This window comes from Somniosus microcephalus, chromosome 17 (assembly GCF_052327205.1).
Source record: "Somniosus microcephalus isolate GS21.2 chromosome 17, FLI_Smic_1.0, whole genome shotgun sequence".
Taxonomy (NCBI): Eukaryota; Metazoa; Chordata; class Chondrichthyes; order Squaliformes; family Somniosidae; genus Somniosus; species Somniosus microcephalus.
In genome coordinates this window covers 36294059-36322039 of record NC_141003.1, presented here as the reverse complement: position 1 = coordinate 36322039, position 27981 = coordinate 36294059, and the positions used below count along the sequence as shown (strand labels likewise).

The 27981-nt window shown below is 45.3% G+C and overlaps 1 protein-coding gene across 1 annotated transcript in view; it reads right to left on the bottom strand.

Annotated features, from left to right (window-relative positions):
- The window catches only part of LOC147105636 (uncharacterized), a 308669-nt gene that overhangs the window by 138461 nt on the left and 142227 nt on the right, over positions 1–27981 (bottom strand). The window contains exons 88-93 of the mRNA XM_086010932.1: positions 25116–25178; positions 18957–19019; positions 18623–18685; positions 6050–6109; positions 4788–4850; positions 4460–4519 (exon numbers count right to left, since the gene is read on the bottom strand). Of these exons, the coding sequence (XP_085867058.1) occupies positions 4460–4519; positions 4788–4850; positions 6050–6109; positions 18623–18685; positions 18957–19019; positions 25116–25178 (372 nt within the window). The remainder of the gene's footprint in view (positions 1–4459; positions 4520–4787; positions 4851–6049; positions 6110–18622; positions 18686–18956; positions 19020–25115; positions 25179–27981) is intronic.

Sequence of the window (27981 nt, the reverse complement as noted above, 5' to 3'; positions counted from 1 at the left end):
ACCTTTTGGCATCCTAGGCAGCTCTTGGGCATTTCTTCGATGTCTCCATCGATACCTGGCCACCACACAAACGCTCTGGCTAGGTTCTTCATTTTCACTCCACCCAGATGCCCCTCGTGAAGCTCCTTTAGCACTTTATCCTGGAGTTTGGGTGGAATCACCACTCTGGATCCACACATCAAGGTTCCTCGGCACACTGACAGCTGTTCTCTTCTTTGTGAGAATGCTGGCAACAGTGGTTCGCCATGTGCTGGCAATCCCTTCACCGTTAAATCGTAGACTCGTGAGAGAGTCGGGTCATTTCTCGTTTCCTTTTCAATGGCAGAATTTGTTACTGGTAGACATTCCACTATGGTTGAGTGGAATATCTCCACTGGGTCTACTGTAGGTGCCTCTTCTACCGTTGGCAACAGTAGGCGCGATAAACCATCAGCATTCCCATGCTGTTTTGATACTTTGTATTCTGTGTCATATTGGTGTGCCCCTAGGAAAAGGGACCACCTCTGTAGCCTTTGCGCTGTCATAATGGGAACAGGGTTGAATATGGAGACGAGGGGTTGATGGTCAGTCAACAAGGTAAATTTTTGTCCGTGTAGGTAATGGTTGAATTTCTTCACTCCCCATACCAGGCTGAGTGCTTCCCTGTCGATCTGGGCATAGTTACGCTCAGCTGAGTTCAATGAGCGTGACGCAAAAGCTATCGGCCGCTCCGAGCCATCAGGGAATCTATGCGATAATACCGCTCCTACGCCATAAGGGGATGCATCGCACGCCAGTCTGATTGGCAGTGATGGGTTGTAATGAGCCAAAACTTCCTTGGACGTGATCAAGCCTTTGCATTTATGGAAGGCACATTTACAGTCTTCGCTCCATTTCCAAATTACTCCCGTTTGTAACAGTTCGTTAAGAGGGTGCAGAAGAGTTGACAAGTTCGGTAAAAATTCATGATAGTAATTTATCAATCCCAGGAACGACCTTAATTGTGAGACATTTTCAGGTGCTGGGGCTTTTATGACCGCTTCAATTTTTTCAGGTGACTTATGCAACCCTTCCTCATTAATTATGTGGCCACAATATGATATTTGTTTCTGGAAAAATTCGCACTTGGGGCGATTTGCTCATAGGCCCCGTTCTCTCAGCCTAGTGAGCACCTGCTCCAAATTGGCAAGGTGCTCATTGTCATTTTCTCCTGTTACAAGGATGTCGTCTAGGTAGCATTGAGTCCCCGGAATCCCTTGGAGGACTTGCTCCATAGCTCTTTGCCAGATAGCTGGAGCTGATGCTACTCCGAAAACCAGTCGATTGTACTGGTACAGGCCTTTGTGTGTATTTATCGTGAGATACTTTTTAGAGGCCTCTTCAACCTCCATCTGTAGATATGCCTGTGCCAAGTCAATTTTGGTGAAACGTTTCCCTCCGGATAGTGAGGCGAAAATATCTTCTATCCTCGGAAGAGGATACTGTACCGTGGGAAGGACCAGGTTTACAGTCATCTTGAAGTCCCCACAGATGCGAATTTTTCTCTGTTCTTCAGATTTATCATTATTCAACGTTTTCTTCATGACCGGGACGATGGGTGTTGCCCACTCACTCCAATCTATCTTGGATAATACGCCTGCCTTTTCCAAATTCTCCAGCTCTGCCTCGACTGCTGGACGAATTGCGTATGGCACCGGCCTTGCCTTAAAAAACTTGGGAATTGCCGCATCTTCCACTTTTATTGAGGCGGTAATGCCTTTCAAGGTTCCTAGTTCCTGTTGAAACACTTCCTTGGCGTTGGCCAAGATGTCTTTTAATCGTTCAGGTATGACGTCATCATCATTTTTTTTCTTACTGGTCACCGTCAGTGCCTGAATGGAGTGCCAGTCTAAACGTATCTTCCTGATCCATTCACGTCTCAACAGCGGTGGACCACCATCTTGCAGAACGTATAAATACAACTTCTGTATTTTCATGCCGTTGTATACAACAGGCACCTTTATTTTCCCTTTGGGGTATACTTTCTGTCCCGTATATGTTTTCAAGATAATGGATGTGTCTTTCAAAGGTATATGCGGAAATAGCCGCTCATAATCCCGTCGACTTATGACGGTCAGAGCTGATCCTGTATCTAGCTCCATTTTAACTGGGGACCCCGCTATCATGAGGGTAACCCAAATGGTCTGGTAATCTTCTTTGGCAATTACATTATGTAATTTGAGACAGCTTAGTCTCTTGTTTCCGGAGTCGCTATCGCTCTTCTGGTCTTCGGAGCTACTGTCCATCATCATTTGTACCTTTCTGTACTTTTCCTTATTGATTTTTTTCCTGTCCATGGATTTTTTGTGTCCAGATCAGCATACACGTGCAATGTGTCCAATCTTTCCGCATTGCCTGCATGCTTTGTCCTTGAACCAGCAGTCCCTCTGGTCATGGGTGGATCTGCCACAGCGATAACATCTCTCGAAACCCTGTGTCATTTCATGGGTGCCGAAGTCCTGTGGCTTTTGCTGCATCTCTGCAGCTCCTCTTGCGGCTGCTTCGTATGATACAGCCATACTGAAAGCCTTGTCCAGTGTCAAATTTTTCTCAGAAAGTAGCCTTTTCTGTGTTCCTTCACTTAGGAGACCGCAGACGAATTTGTCTCGAAGAGAATCTGCCAGTCCTGCCCCGAATTGGCAGTGCTTTGACAGCTTCCTTAATTCGGTGAGGTAATCAGCGTTACTTTCATTCTTGTGCTGATTCCTCTTGAAGAATTTGAATCGTTCTGCTATCAGCAGCGGTGTTGGGTTTAAGTGCTCCTGTAGGGTATGAACAATCTCCTTAAAATTCTTGTCCTTTGGTTTGGCTGGAGTGATTAAGTTTCGTAACAGCCCGTATGTCCTTGTGCCCATTAGATTTAGAAGTACTGATGCCTTTTTATCATCTTCTATTTCATTTGCTGTGCAATATACCTCCACTCTTTCCACATATGTGGTCCAATCCTCTATATCACTATCGAAAGCATTAATATTGCCAGCCTTAGGCATCTTGAAAAAAAATGGCGCCTCCCGCGCTATTCCTTCTTCCCTGCAGAAAAAAAATGGTGCTTCCCGCACTTTCCCGCCACTGCTGACAACGCTGTTCTCCGCGGTTTTTATTTATATAGGTTTTTTTTTTCAATAGGTGGAGACTCATTCCCGCCGGACTCTCTGGGACTTTTCCCTCCCTCTGCTTGGTCCGAGCGCCGACCTGCTTTGCAGCGCCGGCCTTCTCCTGAGTGCTCCCCCCCTCTGTCTCTGTTTGCTTCCGCCTTCGCTGCTCGGCCCCGCTGCAGAGCCAGCCGATGGAGCCCCAGCCCGCCGCCCAGGAGGGATTATTGCAGTACCTGCCACCAGCTCTGCTAGCTGGTGAAACCACAGTTTTTTTCTTGTTTTTTTTTTCTTGCATTTCTTCGACTTTCATCTGAGGAATCGATCTCCTTGAGGTGCTGCCGAATTGCAGGTAAGTCTGTTTCCAACTCGTCGCCACTATTGTATCCATGTGTTAATGGAGACACGGAAGGCAGGAGTTGGTTTCACAGGTGTTTACTGAACAAAGTCTGGAGGTGAACTAACAGATACAAGACACGATACAGGCTTATATAGCCCGAGTGGCCATTACCGGCATTACAGTACACAGGGGGCTCTTAAAGGCACATACACCAGACTGGGCACCGCACTTTAAGAAGGATGTGAAGGCCTTAGAGATGGTGCAGAAAAGATATACAAGAATAGTTCGAGGAGTGAGAGACTTCAGTTATGAGGAGACACTGAAAAAGCTGGGGTTGTTCTCCTTACAGCAGAGAAGGTTGAGAGGAGATTTTTAGAGGTGTTCAAAATCATGAGGGATCTCGACAGAGTAGATAGAGAGAAACTGTTCCCATTGGCGGAAGAGTTGAGAACCAGAGAACACCGATTTATGGTGATTGGCAGAAGAACCAAAGGCGACATGAGGAAAAACTATTTTAGGCAGCGAGTGATTATGATCTGGAATGCACTCCCAGAAAGGTTGGTGGAGGCAGATTCAATTGTGGATTTCAACGGGGAATCGGATAAGTACCTGAAGGATAAAACTTTGCCATGGCTACGGGGAAAGGGCAGGGGAGTGGAACTAGATGAAGTTCTGTTGTAGAGATCAGGCACGGGATCGATGGGCCAAATGGCCTCCTTCTGTGCTGTGACAATTCTATGATTGTATGATATTCTGTTCACGAATACAGGACTGGCTGATTTTAAACGTCCTCATTTAAGGAAGATGTGTGATTTAATGTGCATATTGAAAGAAGTCTTAAGGAGCTTTATTCAATATATGAAGCCAATAACTCTTGTCCTACAGCAGGAATGGACTAAGTTGCTAGAAGAGCAAAGGAATGGACTTTCACTGACAAGGAGCTGGAGTTGAAAAAGAACGTTTGTATCTAAGGCCTTGATATTATATATTGATAGAAGCCATCACTCACCAGTTGTGTAGGAGGTGGTCGAGCCAATTGTAGTTGGTGTCTCTGTTGCAGTTGTTGCTGCTGAAAAATATTAAAGACATTGAAAACCACAAGACTCCAACTCAGTTCCCAAACTACTCCAGTCGAGTTTCAATGTGAGATGATCTGATTTGTGTTGGGCAAAACTGCTAGGAATGAAATGTAGATAAACATTGCATCCCTTAAAAAGAATGGGCCAATTATCTTGAAGAACAAAGTAATGGGTTTTCACTGTCAAGCAGATAAATCTGAAAGAGCACAGCTGTGTTAAAAGACTTGCTAATGTTTTTTGAAAGAAGACATCACTCACCAGTTGTGGAACTGGCAGTAGACCCAGTTGTGGTGGTTGTCCCTGCAGTTGTAGTTGTTCCTTCTGAAAAATATTAAAGACATTGAAAACCACAAGATTCCAACACAGTTCCCAAACTACTCCAGTTGAGTTTCACCGTGAGATGATGTGATTTGTGTTGGGAAAGAAATATGCTAAAAATGAAATGTAGATACATATTGCATCCCCTAAAAGGAATGAGCCAATTATCTTGAAGAACAAAGTAATGGGTATTCACTGTCAAGCAGGTAAATCTGAAAGAGCACAGTTGTGTTAAAAGGCTTGCTAATGTTTTTTGAAAGAAGACATCACTCACCTGTTGTGAAACTGGCAGTAGACCCAGTTGTGGTGGGTGTCCCTGCTGTTGTAGTTATTTCTACTGAAGAAAAGCAAAAGCATTCACAACTATTACATCCAACTTGAACTGGGACAGCATTGAGAGTGTTTCAACATGAATCAGCAGTTACAGCACAAATTAAAAGAGTATGCAAGAGCGTTTTAAAACCAACACTACCGGTGCCAAATCAGACTGTGTCCAGCCTTAATATTAGTTGTGTCTTCCATTTGTGTCATTGACAAACTCTCCATCAAGTGAGTGACATTTGGGAAGCTTGATTTTGGGACACTTAATCCATTCAGCATATCTTGGTCTAAGACTGCACTGACATTTAGTATACAGAGGGCACATTGAAAGCATAAAGGGACTTTGGCAGGAAAATAATACTATCGTTCACAAAACGAGTATCACAGTTTGAGATGGAGATACAACAACATTGAAGAGCCCCACAGCTCTTACTCTCAATTAGTCAACAGCTGAACACTACAGTCCCACCTGGAGCGGTTCCTTATATATCAAGATACTTGATGCAGAACTCAATGAAGCTCATCACCGTATTACTAACTGTCCACGACAAACTCTTTTGTGCTGCTACATTCTGCATGATAATTTCAGTTAGTTGCATGATCTCATTATCCTTTTGGGACATGTTCCGTTGACTAAGACAGGACAGACTGATTTTAAAGGCCTACACTTAAGGAAGATTGGTGTTCAAATGTGCCGATTGAAACAGCTTGTAACAAGCTTTATTCAATATTTAAGCTACTAACTATTGTCCTACAGCAGGAATGGACTACGTTGCTAGAAGAGCAAAGGAATTGACTTTCACTGACAAGGAGGTAAATCTGGAAGTGCACATTTGTGTTAAAAGGCTTGCTTATGTTTATTGAAAGAAGACATCGCTCACCAGTTGTGGAACTGGCAGGAGACCCAGTTGTGGTGGATGTCCCTGCTGTTGTAGTTGTTTCTGCTGAAGAAAAGCAAAAGGATTCACAACTATTACATCCAACCTGAACTGGGACAGTATTGAGAGAGTTTCAACATGAATCAGCAGTTACTGCACAATGATACAGCTTCAACTGGAGTATTGTGCCCAATTCTGGGCACCCCACTTTAAGAAGGATGTGACGGCCTTAGAGATGGTGCAGAAAAGATATACAAGAATAGTTCAAAGAGTGAGAGACTTCAGTTATGAGGAGACACTGAAAAAGCTGGGGTTGTTCTCCTTAGAACAGAGAAGGTTGAGAGGAGATTTTATACAGGAGTTCAAAATCATGAGGGATGTCGACAGCGTAGATAGAGAGAAACTGTTCCCATTGGCAGAAGAGTTGAGAACCAGAGAACACAGGTTTATGGTGATTGGCAGAAGAACCAAAGGCAACATGAGGAAAAACTTTATTACGCAGCGAGTGATTATGATATGGAATGCACTCCCAGAAAGGGTGGTGGAGGCAGATTCAATCGTGGCTTTCAACGGGGAATCGGATAAGTACCTGAAGGATAAAACTTTGTCACGGCTACGGGGATAGGGATGGGGAGTGGAACTAGATGAAGTTCTGTTGTAGAGATCCGGCACGGGCTTGATGGACCGAATGGCCTCCTTCTGTGCTGTGACCATTCTATGATTCTATGATTCTATGATGGTCTGTTCACGAATTCAGGACTGGCTGATTTTAAATGTCCTCATTTAAGGAAGATCTGTGATTTAACGTTCCTATTGAAATAAGTTGTAACGAGCTTTATTCAATATTTAAGCCATTAGCTATTGTCCTACTGCAGGAATGGACTAAGTCGCTAGAAGAGCAAAGGATTGGAATTTCTCTGACAAGGAGCTGAAGTTGAAAAAGAGCACTTGTATCCAAGGCCTTGATATTATATATTGTAAGAAGCCATTACTCACCAGTTGTGGAGCCAGTGGTAGGGCCAGTTGTACTTGGTGTCTCTGTTGGCGATGTTCCTTCTGAAAAATATTAAAGATATTCAAAAACACAAGACACCAACTCAGTTACTAAAACTACTCCAGTCACGTTTCACCGTGCGATGATGTGATTTGTGTTGGGAAAAAATATGCTAAAAATGAAGTGTAGATACACATTGCAACCCTTAATCAGACTGGGCCAATTATCTTGAAGAACAAAGTACTAATGGGTTTTCACTGTCAAGGAGGTAATTCTGAAAGAGCACAATTGTGTTAAAAGGCTTGCTAATGTTTATTGAAAGAAGACATCACTCACCTATTGTGGAACTGGCAGTAGACCCAGTTGTGGTGCTTTTCCCTGCTGTTGTAGTTGTTTCTGCTGAAGAAAAACAAAAGCATTCACAACTATTACATCCAACTTGAACTGGGACAGCATTGAGAGAGTTTCAACAGGAATCAGCAATTACTGCATAATTTAAAAGAGATTATGCAAATGCATTTAAAAACTAACACTACCGGTGTGAAATCAGACTGTGTCCAGCCTTAATATTAGTTGTCTTCCATCTGTGTAACTGAAAGCTCTCGAACAAGTGAGTGTTATTTGGTAAACTCGTATTTGGGACACTTAATCCATTCAGCATATCTTGGTCTAAGACTGCACTGACATTTAGTATACAGAGGGTACATTGAAAACATAAAGCTGACTTCGGCAAGAAAATAATACTATCATTCACAAAATGAGTATCAGTTTGAGATGAAGATGCAACAACACTGTGGAGTCCCACAGCTCTTACTCTCAGTTATTCCACAGCTGAATACTGCAGCCCATATGGAGCGATTCCCTGTATATCAAGATACTTCATGTAGAACTGATGGAAGCTCATCACCGGATTATTGACTGCCCACGACAAACTCTTTTGTGCTATTACTTTCAGCATGATAATTTCAGTTGCATGATCTCATTATCCTTTTGGGTCAAGTTCCAAAAGGCTTTAGATAAAGTGCCACATAATAGGCTTGCCAACAATGATCAAGCCCATGGAATAAAAGTGGCAGCATGGATACGAAATTGGTTAAGTGACAGGAAACAGAGAGTAATGGTGAACGGTTGCTTTTCCGTATGGAGGAACATATACAGTTGTGTTCCCCAGGGGTCAGTACGAGGACCACTGCTTTTCCTGATATATATTAATGACTTGGGTGTACAGGGCACAATATAAAAATTTGCAGATAACACAAAACTTGTAAATATAGTCAACAGTAAGGAGGATAGTGATAGACTTCAAGAGCACATAGACAGGCTGGTGGAACGGGCAGAAACGTGGCAGATGAAAGTTAACGCAGATAAGTGCGATGTGATACATTTTGGTAGGAAGAACGAGGAGAGGCAATGTAAACTAAAGAGTACAATTCTAAAGGTGGTGCATAAACAGAGAGACCTGGGGTTTTATGTGCACAAATCGTTGAAAGTGGCAGAGCAGGTTGAGAAAACAGTTAATAAAGCATATGGGATCATGGGCTTCATAAATACAGGCATAGGGTAAAAAAGCAAGGAAGTTATGATGAACCTTTATACAACAATAGTTCGGCTTCAACTGGAGTATTGTGCCCAATTCTGGGCACCGCACTTTAAGAAGGATGTGACAGCCTTAGAGTTGGTGCAGAAAAGAAACACAAGAATAGTTCGAAGAGTGAGAGACTTCAGTTATGAGGAGACACTGAAAAAGCTGGGGTTGTTCTCCTTAGAACAGAGAAGGTTGAGAGGAGATTTTATACAGGAGTTCAAAATCATGAGGGATGTCGACAGAGTAGATAGAGAGAAACCTTTCCCATTGGCGGAAGAGTTGAGAACCAGAGAATACAGGTTTATGGTGATTGGCAGAAGAACCAAAGGCGACATGAGGAAAAACTTTATTACGCAGCGAGTGATTATGATCTGGAATGCACTCCCAGAAAGGGTGGTGGAGGCAGATTCAATCGTGGCTTTCAACGGGGAATCGGATAAGTACCTGAAGGATAAAACTTTAATAATAATAATAATAACAATCAACTTTTATTGTCATTGTTAGTGCACAAGTGCAGTACAACGAAATGTAGGCTTGCGGCTCCCGAGAGTGTACATTTAGATTAAGACATTTAAACATTCAACATTCATTTGGCTTCTAATACATTAACATAAACATAACCATAATAAAGTGCATTGGCAGATGTGCAGGCTTTAGAGTTTATTTGTGGAGTTCAGTAGGATGACAGCCCTGGGAAAGAAGCTGTTCCTAAATCTGGTCGTTCGGGTGCGAATGCATCTGTAGCGTCTCCCAGATGGCAGGAGGGCGAACAGACTGTGGCTGGGGTGGGTAGGGTCTTTGATGATGGTCCGTGACCTCCGTAAACAGCGTTTCTGGTATATGTGCTCTATGGTCGGTAGCCGGGTGCCGGTAATGCGTTGGGCAGTTTTGACTACCCGCTGCAGGGCTTTCCGGTCATAGTAGCTACAGCTGCCATACCATACTGTGATACAGTTCGTCAGGATGCTCTCTATTGTGCAGCGGTAAAAGTTAGAGAGGATCAGGGGTGACAGGTTACATCCCTTCAGCCTCCTTAGGAAATATAGGCGCTGCTGGGCCTTCTTCACCAGAGAGGAGGTATTGAGGGACCAGGAGAGGTCTTCCGTGATGTGGACTCCGAGGAACTTAAAGCTGTCCACCCTTTCCACCACAGCCCCATGGATGTGGATGGGGGTGTGACTTCCGCCTTTAGACTTTCTGAAGTCCACAAAGATTTCTTTGGTTTTCTTGATGTTAAGGGCCAGGTTGTTATCGGTGCACCACTTCACAAGATGCTGGACCTCCTCCCTGTAGGCTGACTCATCGTTGTTGGTGATCTGGCCTACTACCGTGGTATCATCCGCAAACTTGATGATGGTGTTGGAACCATGAACAGCCACACAGTCGTGGGTGAAGAGGGAATAGAGGAGGGGGCTCAGCACACATCCTTGTGGGGCCCCAGTGTTCAGGGTCGGCGGGGGGAGGTATGGTTACCTAATTTGACAGACTGGGGTCTGTTTGTTAGAAAACTTTGCCAGGGCTACGGGGATAGGGCAGGGGAGTGGAACTAGATGAAATTCTGTTGTAGAGATCTGGCACGGGCTCGATGGGCCGAATGGCCTCCATCTGTGCTGTGACCATTCTATGATTCTATGATGGTCTGTTCACGAATATAGGACCGGCTGATTTTAAAGGTCCTCATTTAAGGAAGATCTGTGATTTAACGTTCCTATTGAAATAAGTCGTAACGAGCTTTATTCAATATTTAAGCCATTAACTATTGTCCTACTGCAGGAATGGACTAAGTCGCAAGAAGAGCAAAGGATTGGAATTTCTCTGACAAGGAGCTGAAGTTGAAAAAGAACACTTGTATCCAGGGCCTTGATATTATATATACGGGCAGCACGGTGGCATAGTGGTTAGCACTGTTGCCTCACAGCGCCAGAGACCCGGGTTCGAATCCGGCCTTGGGCGACTGCCTGTGTGGAGTTTGCACATTCTCCCCGTGTTTGCGTGGGTTTTCTCCGGGTGCTCCGGTTTCCTCCCACAGTCCAAAGATGTGTGGGTTAGGTTGATTGGCTATGATAAATTGACCCTTAGTGTTAGGGGGATTAAATACGTGAGGTTACAGGGATAGCGTGGGATATGTGTTGGTGTAGGGGTTACGGGGATCGGGTGGGATATGTGTCGGTGCGGGCTCGATGGGCCGAAATGGCCTCTATCTGCACTGTGGGGTTTCTGTGATTCTGTGATTGAAAGAAGCCATCACTCACCAGTTGTGGAGCCAGTGGTAGAGCCAGTTGTAGTTGGTGTCTCTGTTGTCGCTGTTCCTCCTGAAAAATATTAAAGACATTCAAAATCACAAAACACCAACTCAGTTACTAAAACTACTCCAGTCACGTTTCACCGTGAGATGATGTGATTTGTGTTGGGAAAAAATATGCTAAAAATGAAATGTTGCAACCCTTAATCAGACTGGGCCAATTATCTTGAAGAACAAAGTAGTAGTGGGTTTTCACTGTCAAGGAGGTAAATCTGAAAGAGCACAATTGTGTTAAAAGGCTTGCTAATGTTTATTGAAAGAAAACATCACTCACCTATTGTGGAACTGGCAGTAGACCCAGTTGTGGTGCTTTTCCCTGCTGTTGTAGTTGTTTCTGCTGAAGAAAAACAAAAGCATTCACAACTATTACATCCAACTTGAACTGGGACAGCATTGAGAGAGTTTCAACAGGAATCAGCAATTACTGCACAAATTAAAAGAGATTATGCAAATGCATTTTAAAACTAACACTACCGGCGCGCAATCAGACTGTGTCCAGCCTTAATATTACTTGTGTATTCCATCTGTGTAACTGAAAGCTCTCCAACAAGTGAGTGTTATTTGGTAAACTCGTATTTGGGACACTTAATCCATTCAGCATATCTTGGTCTAAGACTGCACTGACATTTAATATACAGAGGGTACATTGAAAACATAAAGCTGACTTCGGCAAGAAAATAATACTATCATTCACAAAATGAGTGTCAGTTTGAGATGGAGATGCAACAACATTGTGGAGTCCCACAGCTCTTACTCTCAGTTATTCCACAGCTGAATACTGCAGCCCATATGGAGCGATTCCCTGTATATCAAGATACTTCATGCAGAACTGATGGAAGCTCATCACCGTATTATTGACTGCCCACGACAAACTCTTTTGTGCTATTACTTTCAGCATGATAATTTCAGTTGCATGATCTCATTATCCTTTTGGGTCATGTTCCAAAAGGTTTTTGATAAAGTGCCACATAATAGGCTTGCCAGCAATGATCAAGCCCATGGAATAAAAGGGACAGTGGCAGCATTGATACGAAATTGGTTAAGTGACAGGAAACAGAGAGTAATGGTGAACGGTTGCTTTTTCATATGGAGGAACATATACAGTTGTGTTCACCAGGGGTCGGTACGAGGACTGTAGTGTATGTACCCGTCTTCCTTTAAGAGAACTATTGTATGTAACCGTTCACCTTTAAGAGAACTATTTTAGGTGTGGCACTACTTTGTTTGGCTTCTGTATACGGTAATACCGACGGTGACCACACCAGTATATAAGTGTTGTGCCAGGAGTTATTGGGCAGATTCGCCCTGACCTTCGAATAGTAAAGTCCTGTTTTAAGTTACTCTTGGAGTCTGTGTATTAATTAACTAAACAACCCACAGATTTTACAGTGGCGACGAGTCCGATCGTACCCTATGGCAACAATAATTCCGAAGCAGTTAACGAGCGTCGAGAAGAGGCAACCGCCCTCGTCATTCTGCTGGGGAGAAAACTCGAGTCTGCAGAGCTGGAAAGGAGGAAGAATTCAGAGACAAAGACTTCCATCAGCAACAGGCACTGACTGTCCCTTCTGCCACGGTGAGGAGTGAGCCGATCAGCACGAGAAGCAAGGCGGCCACGGTGACTGTGAGTAAGGGAAAAGTAAAAAGAATAACCGGAGGATAAGGGCGGTGCACTCGACCACGGTCGAGGGGGAAAGGAGCCGGACAGAAGTCGGGCCCAGAGGCGCTGAGACTGGGGCAGCGTGGAGCCAGGAAGCCGCGGTACAGACAGGCTGGGGACGCAACGGCGTCGTGAGACAGCTAGCCCGCGACCGGCGAAAAAGGCCGGGCAGCGACCGAAGCCACGAAGCGCTGCGACCGGGAGCGTAGGCGCGGGAAGATATAAAAACTCAGCCGCAGCCGGGGAGGGAAGCACCGGACTGCGAGACGGCTGGGAGAGGCGTTTGGGAGCCGAGCGAGCGGGAGGGGCAGAGCCGACCAAGGGAGACTGCGCGAGAGCCAGTCCAGCGGCTGAAACTGTTCTCCGTCAACGGGGTGTACCCAGCGCCGGTAGAGCCGAGCGAGCGGGAGAGGCAGAGCCGACCAAGGGAGACTGCGCGAGAGCCAGTCCAGCGGCTGAAACTGTTCTCCGTCAACGGGGTGTACCCAGCGCCGGTAGAGCCGAGAGAGCGGGAGAGAGACCGAGCCAGAGCAAGGGGAACTGAGCGAGAGCCAGCCCAGCGGCTGAAACTGTTCGCCATCAACGGGGTGTACCCAGCGCCGGTTGCCCTGCCGAGAAAAGGGAAAGCACTGAAGCCGACGCGCAGGCTGTGAACCTGAAAGCCAGCGGCCGTCGCCCGTGGGGAAAGTGTACCCCTCCAGCCAGGGGAAGAAACGCGGGAAGCCGCCATTAGGCGGAGAAGAAGACAGAAGCGGGGAACCGCCATTGAAGTGGGCGGGGAGAGAAGATAAGCGCGGGAAACCGCCATTTTCGCGGGAACCGCCATCTTGAAAAAAAAAAAAATTTAAAGAAATAATTCGTGGTGTTGCCAGGAAGAGGGGAAGATGCCTAAGCGGGGTAACATCAACGATTTTAATTCCGAGGTAGAAGACTGGGCCACGTATGTGGAACGCATTGAGATCTATTGTGAGGCCAATAAAATAGAAGAAGATGACAAAGCTATAACCTTGCTAAACTCGATGGGCGCGAAGACATACGAACTCTTGAAGCATCTACTAGCACCAGCTAAACCGGCGGATCAGACTTTCGATGATATTGTGACTGTTCTGAAGGATCACTTGAACCCCACACCGTTGATGTTGGCGGAACGATTCAAATTCTATGCGAGAACGCAAAGGAAAGACGAAAGCAATGCAGAATACTTGGTCGAACTGCGTAGACTAGCGAAATACTGCCAGTTTGGAGGGAATCTGACAGAGGCATTGCGAGACAAGTTCGTGTGCGGGTTGGCAAAGGAAGGAACGCAAAAGCGACTACTCAAAGAGAACGACCTTACACTTGACAGGGCTGTCCTTATTGCAGCATCGCATGAAGCCGCAGCGAAGGGAACTGCGGAAATGCAGCTAAAGACAGCAGCACTAAGTGTGGATCAAATTACCTCGACAACAACAAAATGCTATCGTTGTGGGAAGACAACACACGACCAGAACCAATGCTGGTTTAAGAACCAGGAATGTAGGAAATGTGGCAAACTGGGTCACATAGCTAAGGTATGCCGGTCAGGGAAGAAGACCAACAACCAAAGGACCAACAACCAAAGGAAGCCATCACAGGAAAAGTACAACAAGGTACACAAGGTGGCTGAGAAGAGTGCAGACGAACAGAATTCAGACTCAGACCCAAACGGCCAGGAGCTGGGTAGTCTGAGAATTCACAATGTGAGTAAGGAAGCTGACCTACAAACTATCTGGGTCATGCTAAAAATAGCTGGAATCCAAGTGAAAATGGAGTTGGACACTGGATCAGCTCTATCAGTCATAAATCGAAGGGATTACCACCGGCTATTCTCACATATACCCTTAAGAGATACCAAGTTCGTATTGCAGACATACACGGGGCATAAAGTATACCCCATGGGAAAGATAAGAGTCAAAGTGAGAGATAGGGGTAAAGAACACCCAAGAATGAACTTATACGTACTACATGAGGGAGGACCACCACTTCTAGGACGGGAGTGGATCAAGAAAATAGACATGGAATGGCACTATCTAAAAGCCATAACGAGTGAGGACTCGGTGCAGACAATCAGCTCAGATTCTGAAACGGATGACGATAAGACCAACCCAAATATGAAAGACAAGGCTGAAATGGACTTGCCGACGAAGGTTGGAAAAACGAAGGCATGCATAAAGGCTTATGCTCCAGGGAAGAACAAAGTTTCAGAACAGAACTCCACCGAACGACGACAACCTAGTTTGACAGAAAATTCTGAGCCTGTTCAAGTTACGGACATATCCATGACGGAAGAACACCGAGCTCGGACTCAAACTTATTTCAAATTACGACAACAATTAGAACAATTGAGTTACCGTCTCGTACAAGAGATGAAAACAATGAAAAAGTTCTATGACACCGAATGGGAGAATCTGGAAAGACAACAGAAGCAGCTAGCTCAAGCAGAGAGCGACCATAGAGCCATCGTGACCAATTACCGATCACATCTCCCTTATGCTGTTCAGGAGTTAGAATATTTGCAGGAAGAAGCAAATGAAGAGGAATCTTCAGGAAGCCAGGATTTTATTCCAGTTCTTCTCTATGACTCCTTACAAGCAGAGTGTGAGAAGTTGAAAGAACAGTATGAACAGGCCCAGGCTACAATTCTGGAAGGGGTTAACTCGGCAACCTCCGAAAAGCTAGTTTCAGTGGAAGCATATGAGCAACTGAAGGTTGAACATGAGCAAGAAGTCCAAAGGCTGTAGGAAATTCTTGATGAGCTCAAGGCCAAGACAGACTCATCGGTAGAAGTTCCATCCATAGATGAGAAATTAGAGGTGAAAGACATGGCAGAACATGAAAGACAAGATGTACAAGAACTCATAAAAATATTAAAGGAAACCCAAGACAAATATGGGGCGGCAATGACCGAGATTCAACAACTTGAAGAACAGATTCAACTGGGAATCCGTTCAGTGGAAGAAAAGGGAACTGTAAGAAACACAAAGACTGTAAGAATGGCCTCTGAACATGAGCTAGAGAGCATCAAGGCGCAACTTCTCCGAGCGCTGGAAGCCAAAGTACAAGAGGAAAAGAAGGTGAAAGCATTGGAGGAAAAGGTGGATGAAATGGAGAAGACTCTGACCCACAGTGTTCCCGTGGAAGAGTTAACGGTCAGCCAACTCCTTCATATGCTGAAGGACAAGACTCTACAATGGGAACAATCTGAACACGAGCTTCAATCTTCAAAGGGAAGGAGTTCGGAGCTCTCAAAAGTTATGGAAATAGCTGAGGTTGCAACACAGATTTTACAGGGATGCCAAAAGTACGCTGAATCACGTCAATGTGAACAGCAGAATGTTGAAACAGCTGCTCCAGTAGAAGGATTGAATAGCCTGATCAATCAATCCCCGAGGGAAGGGGAAGTATTGAAATCACAAACGAGGTCATTAGTGAAGGATTTGCAGGAAACCCAGGAAGAGCGGGATGAATATGAACGCATGAAGAAGTCTCTTCAGGAAAGATGTCTAGGGAGGGAACAACAGTCGGCTAACGTCCAGTTGGGTACGGAAGAAGTAGCAGGCCCTCTCGCTAGACTAGCTCAGGACGACACCGAATATTACCATGACCTGTTGAGCGACACGGAATATTACGATGACTTGGTCTGCCCAGCTTGTGATGAAAACTCCCAAAGTGCAGAAATCAGGATGAAGCACTTAAAGTCTAAGGAACATAGGGAGATGGTGGCGCTACAGCTGGCAGCGGATAAGGGAGCCCCGAGAGTCTCCAAGAAGCAGAAAAGAAAAAGACGAAGCAGAAGACGATAACCATCTAAATCATTATCACTTCTATCAGATCATGCACGTGGGCCCCACGAAGGGGGCCAAATCAGTTGGAAAGTAGGAAAAATTACCAAGGCAGTCCAGCTGTTTGTAAAATCAGCACTGCTGGTTCAGCAGGACGGAAGTTCAAGCTGTTAAGCCAAGGGAAAGACTATTGGATGAGTCACGCTAGAAATGTGAACCGGCTACACCACAGAGATGTTGTTCGGACCGAGTCAAGACCAGAGACTGAATCTGTGAACTGTTCCCGCAGAGACTGAATCTGTGAACTGTTTCCCGCAGAGACTATATCTGTGAATTGTTTTACATGAAGTTGATTGTATGTTATGTTTAATGGGGAATAAGTATGTTGTAAGCTAAAAAGGGAGGATTGTAGTGTATGTACCCGTCTACCTTTAAGAGAACTATTGTATGTAACCGTTCACCTTTAAGAGAACTATTTTAGGTGTGGCACTACTTTGTTTGGCTTCTGTATACGGTAATACCGACGGTGACCACACCAGTATATAAGTGTTGTGCCAGGAGTTATTGGGCAGATTCGCCCTGACCTTCGAATAATAAAGTCCTGTTTTAAGTTACTCTTGGAGTCTGTGTATTAATTAACTAAACAACCCACAGACTTTACAAGGACCACTGCTTTTCCTGATATATATTAATGACTTGGGTGTACAGGGAACAATTTCAAAATTTGCAGATAACACAAAACTTGTAAATATAGTTAACAGCAAGGAGGATAGTGATAGACTTCAAGAGCACATAGACAGGCTGGTGGAATGGGCGGAAACGTGGCAGATGAAAGTTAACGCAGATAAGTGCGATGTGATACATTTTGGTAGGAAGAACGAGGAGAGGCAATGTAAACTAAAGAGTACAATTCTAAAGGTGCTGCATAAACAGAGAGACCTGGGGTTATATGTGCACAAATCGTTGAAAGTGGCAGAGCAGGTTGAGAAAACAGTTAATAAAGCATATGGGATCATGGGCTTCATAAATACAGGCATAGGGTAAAAAAGCAAGGAAGTTATGATGAACCTTTATACAACAATAGTTCGGCTTCAACTGGAGTATTGTGACCAATTCTGGGCACCGCACTTTAAGAAGGATGTGAAGGCCTTAGAGATGGTGCAGAAAAGATATACAAGAATAGTTCGAGGAGTGAGAGACTTCAGTTATGAGGAGACACTGAAAAAGCTGGGGTTGTTCTCCTTAGAGCAGAGAAGGTTGAGAGGAGATTTTTAGAGGTGTTCAAAATCATGAGGGATCTCGACAGAGTAGATAGAGAGAAACTGTTCCCATTGGCGGAAGAGTTGAGAACCAGAGAACACCGATTTATGGTGATTGGCAGAAGAACCAAAGGCGACATGAGGAAAAACTATTTTAGGCAGCGAGTGATTATGATCTGGAATGCACTCCCAGAAAGGTTGGTGGAGGCAGATTCAATTCTGGATTTCAACGGGGAATCGGATAAGTACCTGTAGGATAAAACTTTGCCATGGCTACGGGGAAAGGGCAGGGGAGTGGAACTAGATGAAGTTCTGTTGTAGAGATCAGGCACGGGCTCGATGGGCCGAATGGCCTCCTTCAGTGCTGTGACAATTCTATGATTCTATGATGTTCTGTTCACGAATACAGGACTGGCTGATTTTAAACATCCTCATTTAAGGAAGATGTGTGATTTAATGTGCATATTGAAAGAAGTCTTAAGGAGCTTTATTCAATATTGAAGCCATTAACTATTATCCTACAGTAGGAATGGACTAAGTTGCTGGAAGAGCAAAGGAATGGACTTTCACTGACAAGAAGCTGGAGTTGAAAAAGAACATTTGTATCTAAGGCCTTGATATTATATATTGATAGAAGCCATCACTCACCAGTTGTGTAGGAGGTGGTCGAGCCAATTGTAGTTGGTGTCTCTGTTGTAGTTGTTGCTTCTGAAAAATATTAAAGACATTGAAAACCACAAGACTCCAACTCAGTTCCCAAACTACTCCAGTCGAGTTTCAATGTGAGATGATCTGATTTGTGTTGGGCAAAAATGCTAAAATTGAAATGTAGATACACATTGCATCCCTTAAAAAGAATGGGTCAATTATCTTGAAGAACAAAGTAATGGGTTTTCACTGTCAAGCAGGTAAATCTGAAAGAGCACAGCTGTGTTAAAAGACTTGCTAATGTTTTTTGAAAGAAGACATCACTCACCAGTTGTGGAACTGGCAGTAGACCCAGTTGTGGTGGTTGTCCCTGCTGTTGTAGTTGTTCCTTCTGAAAAATATTAAAGACATTGAAAACCACAAGATTCCAACACAGTTCCCAAACTACTCCAGTTGAGTTTCACCGTGAGATGATGTGATGTGTGTTGGTTAAAAAATATGCTAAAAATGAAATGTAGATACATATTGCATCCCCTAAAAGGAATGAGCCAATTATCTTGAAGAACAAAGTAATGGGTATTCACTGTCAAGCAGGTAAATCTGAAAGAGCACAGTTGTGTTAAAAGGCTTGCTAATGTTTTTTGAAAGAAGACATCACTCACCTGTTGTGAAACTGGCAGTGGACCCAGTTGTGGTGGTTGTCCCTGCTGTTGTAGTTGTTTCTGCTGAAGAAAAACAAAAACATTCACAACTATTACATCCAACTTGAACTGGGACAGCATTGAGAGTGTTTTAACATGAATCAGCAGTTACTGCACAAATTAAAAGAGTATGCAAAAGCGTTTTAAAACCAACACTACCGGTGCCAAATCAGACTGTGTCCAGCCTTAATATTAGTTGTGTCTTCCATCTGTGTCACTGACAAACTCTCCATCAAGTGACTGACATTTGGGAAGCTCGACTTTGGGACACTTAATCCATTCAGCATATCTTGGTCTAAGACTGCACTGACATTTAGTATACAGAGGGTACATTGAAAACATAAAGGGACTTCAGCAGGAAAATAATACTATCCTTCACAAAACGAGTATCACAGTTTTGAGATGGAGATACAACAACATTGAAGAGCCCCACAGCTCTTACTCTCAATTAGTCAGCAGCTGCACACTACAGCCCCATCTGGAGCGGTTCCTTATGTTGTGTATGTCCCTTTAAGGGAATACCTGGTCTCAGACTGCAGTACCGGCAGTGACCATCCCTGTATAAAAGGCCCTGGCTGGCTTCTGTAGTTTCAGTATCCAGATTGTCTCCAGTCAGTAAAGACTTGTTAAACCAACTCCTGCATTCCGTGTCTCCATTAACTCACGGATTTAATACTGGCGACGAGTAAGAAACGAACTTACCTGCAACTCGACAGCACCTCAGACGACGTTATTGAAGGTCGAAGCCAGAAAAGAAAAAAAATAGAATCCAAAGAAACTCGAGAAACGGGCGTCGGCCGTGGGCAACCGCCCTCCAAATCATCGGATTGAAAACTTGCAGGGGAGACTGTCAAGAGCCAGGCTTGGTTCCCCAGTCTGTGGTTTCCCAGCTAATCGGGCTGGTGGCAGGTAGTGCACTGATCCTTCCTGGGCTGCGGCGGGCTAGAGCTCGATCGGGTGGCTCTGCAACGGGGCCGGGCAGCGAGTCGGGAAGCAAAGAGAGAGAGAGAGGGTGGAGCACACAGGGCGCGGCCGGTGCATCGCAGCCGGGCAGCGTTCGGACCTAAGAAGAGGGAGGGAAGTGTCCCAGAGGGTCCGCTCCACGACGGGAATGGTTAAAAATAAAAATACCGCGGAGAGCGGCGTTGACAGCAGCAGCAGCGGCGGGAAAGCGCGGGAGGCGCCATCTTAACTCGGCGGGGAAGAAGGAAAAGCGCGGGAGGCGCCATTTTGATCCATCGGGGACGAAGGAAAAGCGCGGGAGACGCCATCTTAGATTTTCAAGATGCCAAAGACTGCCTTCGATAATGCAATAGAAGACTGGACCACGTATGTGGAAAGAGTCGAGGTATATTGCGAGGCAAACGAAATAGCCGATGAGAAAAAGGCATCGGTATTGCTAAATTTAATGGGCGCAAGAACGTACGGCCTATTGCGGGACCTGATTACTCCAGCCAAACCGAAGGCGAAGAGTTTTAACGAAATTGTTGCTATCCTACAGGAACACCTAAATCCTACACCGCTGCTGATAGCAGAAAGATTTAAATTCCACAGGAGAAATCAGCATAAAAATGAGAGCAATGCTGATTACCTTACGGAACTACGCAAGCTATCAAAGCACTGCCAGTTCGGAGCAGGACTGGCAGATACCTTACGGGACAAATTTGTCTGTGGACTCCTGAGTGAAGGAACCCAGAAGAGGTTACTCTCAGAGAAAGAGCTGACGCTAGATAAGGCTTTCAGCGTGGCAGTATCGTACAAAGCAGCAGCAAGGGGAGCTGTGGAAATACAACAAAAACCACAGGAATACGGCACCCACGAAATGACACGGGGATTTGCAAAATGTTATCGCTGCGGCAGAACAAACCATGACCAGAAGGACTGCTGGTCCAAGGACAAAATATGCAGGCAATGCGGAAAGATGGGACACATTGCACGAGTTTGCAGGTCTGGGTAGAAGACCAACGACAACAAAAAGGCTACAAAGGAACCGTACAGGAAAGTACAAAAGGTGACGGACAGTAGTTCCGAAGACCAGATGAGCGATAGTGAATCCGGGAACAAGAGACTAAGCTGTCTCAAACTTCACAACGTAATTGCAAAAGAGGATCACCGAACCATTTGGGTCACCCTCACGATAGCAGGGTCTCAAGTCAAAATGGAATTGGATACAGGATCAGCTCTAACCGTCATGAATCGACGAGACTACAAGCGGCTATTCTCACACATACCCTTGAGAGAGACATCCATTGTCTTGAGGACGTATACGGGGCAAAAAGTATACCCCAGAGGAAAAATAAGGGTGCCTGTCGAATACAACGGCAAGAAAATACGGAAATTGTATCTCTACATTCTGCAAGATGGTGGACCACCGTTATTGGGACGTGAATGGATCAGAAAGATAAGTTTAGACTGGCACTCCATTCAGGTACTGACGGTGGCTGGTAAAAAGTATGACGACGTCACTCCTGGACGATTGTCAACAATCTTAGCTGACGCCAAAGAGGTATTTCAACAAGAACTGGGCACTCTTAAAGGCGTAACCGCCTCGATAAAAATAGAGGAGAATGCAATTCCCAAGTTTTTCAAAGCAAGACCGGTGCCATATGCAATTCGCCCAGCCGTCGAGGCAGAGCTGGAGAATCTGGAGAATGCAGGCGTGTTATCTAAGGTAGACTGGAGCGAGTGGGCGACACCCATCGTTCCTGTCATGAAGAAAACGTTAAACAATAAGTCTGAGGAGCCAAGGAAGGTTCGCATCTGTGGGGACTTCAAGGTGACAGTGAACCCAGTCCTTCACACAGTACAATATCCTCTTCCAAGGATAGAAGATATCTTCGCCTCACGTTTTACAAAAATTGACCTAGCGCAAGCATATTTGCAGATGGAGGTTGAAGAATCCTCTAGGAAGTATCTCACGATAAACACTCACAAAGGTCTTTACCAGTATATTCGACTGGTATTCGGAGTAGCATCAGCTCCGGCAATATGGCAAAGAGCGATGGAACAGGTCCTGCAAGGGATTCCGAGGACTCAGTGTTACTTGGACGACATCCTAGTGACAGGTGAAGATGACAGTGAACACCTTGCCAACCTAGAGCAGGTGCTCACTAGACTACGTGAACATGGGCTACGAGCCAATCGCCCCAAGTGCGAGTTTTTTAAGAAACAGATATCGTATTGTGGCCAGGTGATTGATGAAGAGGGGTTGCATAACTCCCCTGACAAAATTGAAGCGGTAGTTAAGGCTCCAGCGCCTGAAAATGTGTCACAACTGAGGTCATTCCTCGGATTGGTGAATTACTACCATAAGTTTTTGCCAAATTTGTCCACAATTCTGCATCCACTGAACACCTTACTACGAATGGGAGTAGCATGGAAGTGGAGCAATGAATGTAAGCGGGCCTTTCAGAAGAGTAAGGACCTAATCACTTCAAGAGAAGTATTGGCTCACTACAACCCATCACTACCGATAAGACTGGCGTGTGATGCGTCTCCCTACGGCATTGGGGCGGTACTATCACATAAATTCCTTGATGGTTCTGAGAGGCCGACAGCTTTTGCGTCATGCTCGTTAACTTCAGCTGAGCGTAACTACGCCCAGATTGACAGAGAGGCCCTCAGCCTGGTGTGGGGGGTGAAGAAGTTCAATCACTACCTGCACGGTCAGAAATTTACTCTACTAACTGATCATCAACCTCTCGTCTCCATTTTCAACCCTCAGAAGGGCGTACCGATATTGACGGCACAACGGCTACAGAGGTGGTCCCTTTTCCTAGGGGCACACCAATATGAGATCAAGTACAAAGGAACTAAACAGCATGGGAATGCTGATGGATTGTCACGCCTACCGTTGCCGACGGTGGAAGAACAACTGGCAGTGGATCCAGTGGAGTTATTCCACTTGACTATTGTCGAATGTCTCCCTGTGACGAATGCAAACATAGAAAAGGAAACACGAAATGACCCGACACTCTCCTGGGTCTATGATTTAACGGTGAAGGGATGGCCATCACATGGTGAACCACTGCTGCCAGCATTCTCGCCGAGAAGAGGACGGCTGTCAGTATGCAGAGGAACCTTGATGTGTGGATCCAGAGTAGTAATTCCACCCAAATTGAAGGATAGAGTGCTCAATGAGCTTCATGAGGGTCATCTGGGAGGGGTAAAAATGAAGAACTTAGCCAGAGCGTTTGTGTGGTGGCCGGGAATCGATAGAGAAATCGAAGAGATGACCAAGAGCTGTACAGGATGCCAGAAGGTCCAAAACGCCCCACCACAAGCCCCTCTACATCCATGGGAGTGGCCCTCATCTCCATGGCAAAGGGTGCACATTGATTTTGCTGGTCCCTTTATGAACTCGATGTTTTTAATTGTGGTGGATGCACATTCAAAGTGGCCAGAGGTAATAAAAATGTCCTCAACCACCACAGAAAAAACTATCACAGTCTTACGAACCATATTCGCCAGGAATGGGCTGCCTGAACAGATTTGCCCTGACAATGGACCACAGTTTGTGTCTGAAGAGTTCCGGAGGTTCTTAAAGAACAATGGTGTTACGCATTACACATCCGCCCCATATCATCCAGCCACTAATGCATTGGCCGAGAGGTTTGTTCAAACATTCAAGAAGGCTATCAAGGCAATGTGTAATGAAGATTTACCCCTACAACACAAGGTGGATAACTTCTTGTTTTCCTACCGGAATGCGACACATGCAGTTACCAACCAAACTCCAGCCATGATGTTCTTCAATCGAAGACTACGATGCCGCTTGGATTTGGTTAAGCCAAACGTCAGAAGAGATGTGGAGAACAGGCAGTTTCAGAATATGAATGAAAGGCCGACCAGGAGTTTTAAGATAGGTCAACCAGTTTTGGCCCGGGACTACCGCACAGAGAAATGGCAGCCAGGAACGATCTGTACACGGCAAGGACGTCTAATGTATACCGTGGACGTTGGAGAAAGCATTGTAAGACGCCATGCTGACCAGCTTCTAGAGTCACTGGAAAACCTCAACTCCACACCACGATCTAATACACCTGGCGATGAAACCGAAGTACCAATTGCATCTACCGCAGAATCGGTGATATTGGAAGCAGACGAACCAAACAACGACATTGATCCTGACTCAACCTTGCCAGAAGAACCTGGTATCCCAAAGAGGCATTATCCAGACAGAATCAGGAAGCCTCCTCAAAGACTGAACTTATAATTGCTTAACTTCAACTAATGTATCTAGCAACCGTAATTGTAATTGTAATTAGTTATTATTTAGTTGTTAAATGAATGTTATGTACTGTTTATCTAAAAGGGGAGGAATTGTTGTGTATGTCCCTTTAAGGGAATAACTGGTCTCAGACTGCAGTACCGGCAGTGACCATCCCTGTATAAAAGGCCCTGGCAGGCTTCTGTAGTTTCAGTTTCCAGATTGTCTCCATTCAGGAAAGACTTGTTAAACCAACTCCTGCATTCCGTGTCTCCATTAATACACGGATTTAATACCTTATATATCAAGATACTTGATGCAGAACTCAATGAAGCTCATCACCGTATTGCTAACTGTCCACGACAAACTCTTGTGCTGCTACATTCTGCATGATAATTTCAGTTAGTTGCATGATCTCATTATCTTTTTGGGACATGTTCCGTTGACTAAGACAGGACAGGCTGATTTTAAAGGCCTACATTTAAGGAAGATTGGTGTTCAAATGTGCCGGTCGAAACAGCTTGTAACGAGCTTTATTCAATATTTAAGCTACTAACTATTGTCCTACAGCAGGAATGGACTAAGTTGCTAGAAGAGCAAAGGAATTGACTTTCACTGACAAAGAGGTAAATCTGTGTAGTGTATGTACCTTTAAGAGAGAACTACTTTTACAGCTCCTGTATACTGTAGTACCGGCAGTGACCACACCTGTATATAAGCCTTGAGCATGCCTCTGTACTGTTAGTCTTTAGACTACCCTCCTCCAGTAAACACCTGTTGATTGTTAATTTACAGCCTCCGTCTAGTTATTGGAAAACATCATACTTTAAGAATCACGGATTCAAAAATCTGAAAGAGCACAGTTGTGTTAAAAGGCTTGCTAATGTTTTTTGAAAGAAGACATCACTCACCTGTTGTGAAACTGGCAGTAGACCCAGTTGTGGTGGGTGTCCCTGCTGTTGTAGTTATTTCTGCTGAAGAAAAGCAAAAGCATTCACAACTATTACATCCAACTTGAACTGGGACAGCATTGAGAGTGTTTCAACATGAATCAGCAGTTACTGCACAAATTAAAAGAGTATGCAAAAGCGTTTTAAAACCAACACTACCGGTGCCAAATCAGACTGTGTCCAGCCTTAATATTAGTTGTGTTTTCCATCTGTGTCACTGACAAACTCTCCATCAAGTGAGTGACATTTGGGAAGCTCGACTTTGGGACACTTAATCCATTCAGCATATCTTGGTCTAAGACTGCATTGACATTTAGAATACAGAGGGTACATTGAAAACATAAAGGGACTTCGGCAGGAAAATAATACTATTCTTCAGAAAACGAGTATCACAGTTTGAGATGGAGATACAACATCATTGAAGAGCCCCACAGCTCTTACTCTCAATTAGTCAACAGCTGAACACTACAGTCCCATCTGGAGCGGTTCCTTAAATATCAAGATACTTGATGCAGAACTCAATGAAGCTCATCACCGTATTACTAACTGTCCACGATGTAATGTATATACCTTGAAGGGGGGAAGTACTTTTACAGCTCATGTATACTGTAGTACTGGCAGTGACCACACCTGTATATAGCACTGAGTAGTAATCTGTACAGTTCAGTTCCAGAGTGAGCCACGTTGAGTAAACACCTGTTGTACCGTTCTCCTGCAGTCTTGTGTCTTACTACTGACGGACACAACATTGGCGACGAGGCAAATTCGATCCTACCTGCAACTCTGCATCACCTCCCAGGGATTCGTTCCTGGAGACCAGTAGATTGGAGGTCAAGGCCAGAGACACGGGCGTCGACCACGGGCAACCGCCCAGTCATCCAGCAGAAACTCGAGAATTGCGGGGGAGGCTGTTGAGAGGCAGGCTTGCCTTTCCAGTCGCGGTGGTCCAGCGAAACGGGCTGGCAACAGGTAGTGCGCAGACCCTTCCCGGACTGCGGCGGGCTAGAGCCCGACCGAGCGGCACAGCAAAGGGCCGAGCAGCGTCGACGGGAGAGAGAGAGAGCAAGGGCAGAGCGCACAGGGCGCAGCCGGTGTTCAGGGGCCGAGCAGCGTCGAGGAGAGGGAGAGAGACGCGCAGAAACCTGCGAGGCGCCGCCATTGCCACGAGGACCGCCGAGAGCGGTGTTGGCAGCAGAGCAGGAGAAGCGCGCGAAACCTACAGGGCGCCGCCATTGCCACGAGGACCGCCGAGAGCGGCTTTGGCAGCAACGGGGAAGGAAGGAAAGCGCAGGAGACGCCATTTTAAGCCATTTTAAACCACACCCAAAATGCCGAAGAGTGGCAGTATCACCGCATTTGACAATGAAGTCGAAGATTGGACTACATATGTCGAACGAATAGAGGTATACTGCAAGGCAAATGAGGTGTCAGATGACAAGAAAGCGCCGGTATTGTTAAATTTAATGTGTGCAAAGACGTATGGCTTATTACGAAATCTAGTAACCCCAGCGAAGCCAGTGGAAGAGAGTTTTGGAGACATAGTGACGATACTACAGGAACATTTAAACCCCACACCGCTGCTGATAGCAGAAAGATTCAAGTTTCACAAACGGAACCAGCATAAGGATGAAAGTAATGCTGAATATTTAACAGAACTGTGCAAACTATCGAAACACTGCCAGTTTGGAACGGGACTGGCAGATACCTTAAGGGACAAGTTTGTGTGTGGGCTTCAAAGTGAAGGAAGCCAGAAACGGCTTTTATCTGAAAAGGACCTTACACTGGACAAGGCTTTCAGCATTGCGGTATCATATGAAGCAGCAGCACGGGGCGCTGCAGAGATACAACAGAGACGGCAAGAATATGGCACAAACGAAATGTCATACAGAACAGAGAAGTGCTATCGCTGCGGCAGAACAACACATGACCAGAATGATTGCTGGTTCAAAGACAAAGTGTGCAGACAGTGTGGAAAAGTAGGACACATAGCATGAGTCTGCAGGTCGGGAAAGAGAACCAGCAATAAGAAATCTCCAAAAGAAAAGTACAAGAAGGTACATAAGGTGACGGAGAATAGTTCAGACGAACAAAAGAGTGATACCGACTCCGAAAACAGGGAGCTGAGTTGTCTGAAACTACATAATGTGATCAAAATGGAGGATCACCGAACCATTTGGGTCACTCTTAAGACAGCAGGAGTCCAGGTAAAAATGGAATTGGACACAAGATCAGCCCTAACAGTCATAAACCGACGGGACTACGAGCGGCTATTCTCACACATACCCTTGAGAGACACAAAAATTATTTTGAAGATGTACACGGGGCAAAAAGTCTACCCCAAAGGAAAAATAAGGGTGACCGTCATATATAACGGTAAGGAAACACCAAAACTAAACCTGTATGTATTGCAAGATGGAGGACCACCATTACTGGGACGTGAATGGATCTGGAAAATACAGCAGGATTGGCATTCCATACAAGCACTGACTGTGGCTGCCAAAAAGGATGACGACGTCACACCTGGGCGACTGTCAAAGATCCTAACCGACGCGCAAGAAGTGTTCCAGCAAGGACTCAGAACACTAAAAGCATGACAGCAACAATTAAAATCGAAGAAAACGCAAGCCCAAAATTTTTTAAGGCCAGACCGGTACCTTATGCGATCCGCCCAGCTGTCGAAGCAGAGCTGGAGAGTTTGCAACGTTCAGGAGTACTGTCCAAAGTAGACTGGAGTGGGCTACACCCATCATCCCTGTGACGAAAAAGTCGTTGAGCAGCACGCCTGGGGAACCAAGGAAGGTTCGCATCTGTGGGGACTTTAAGGTAA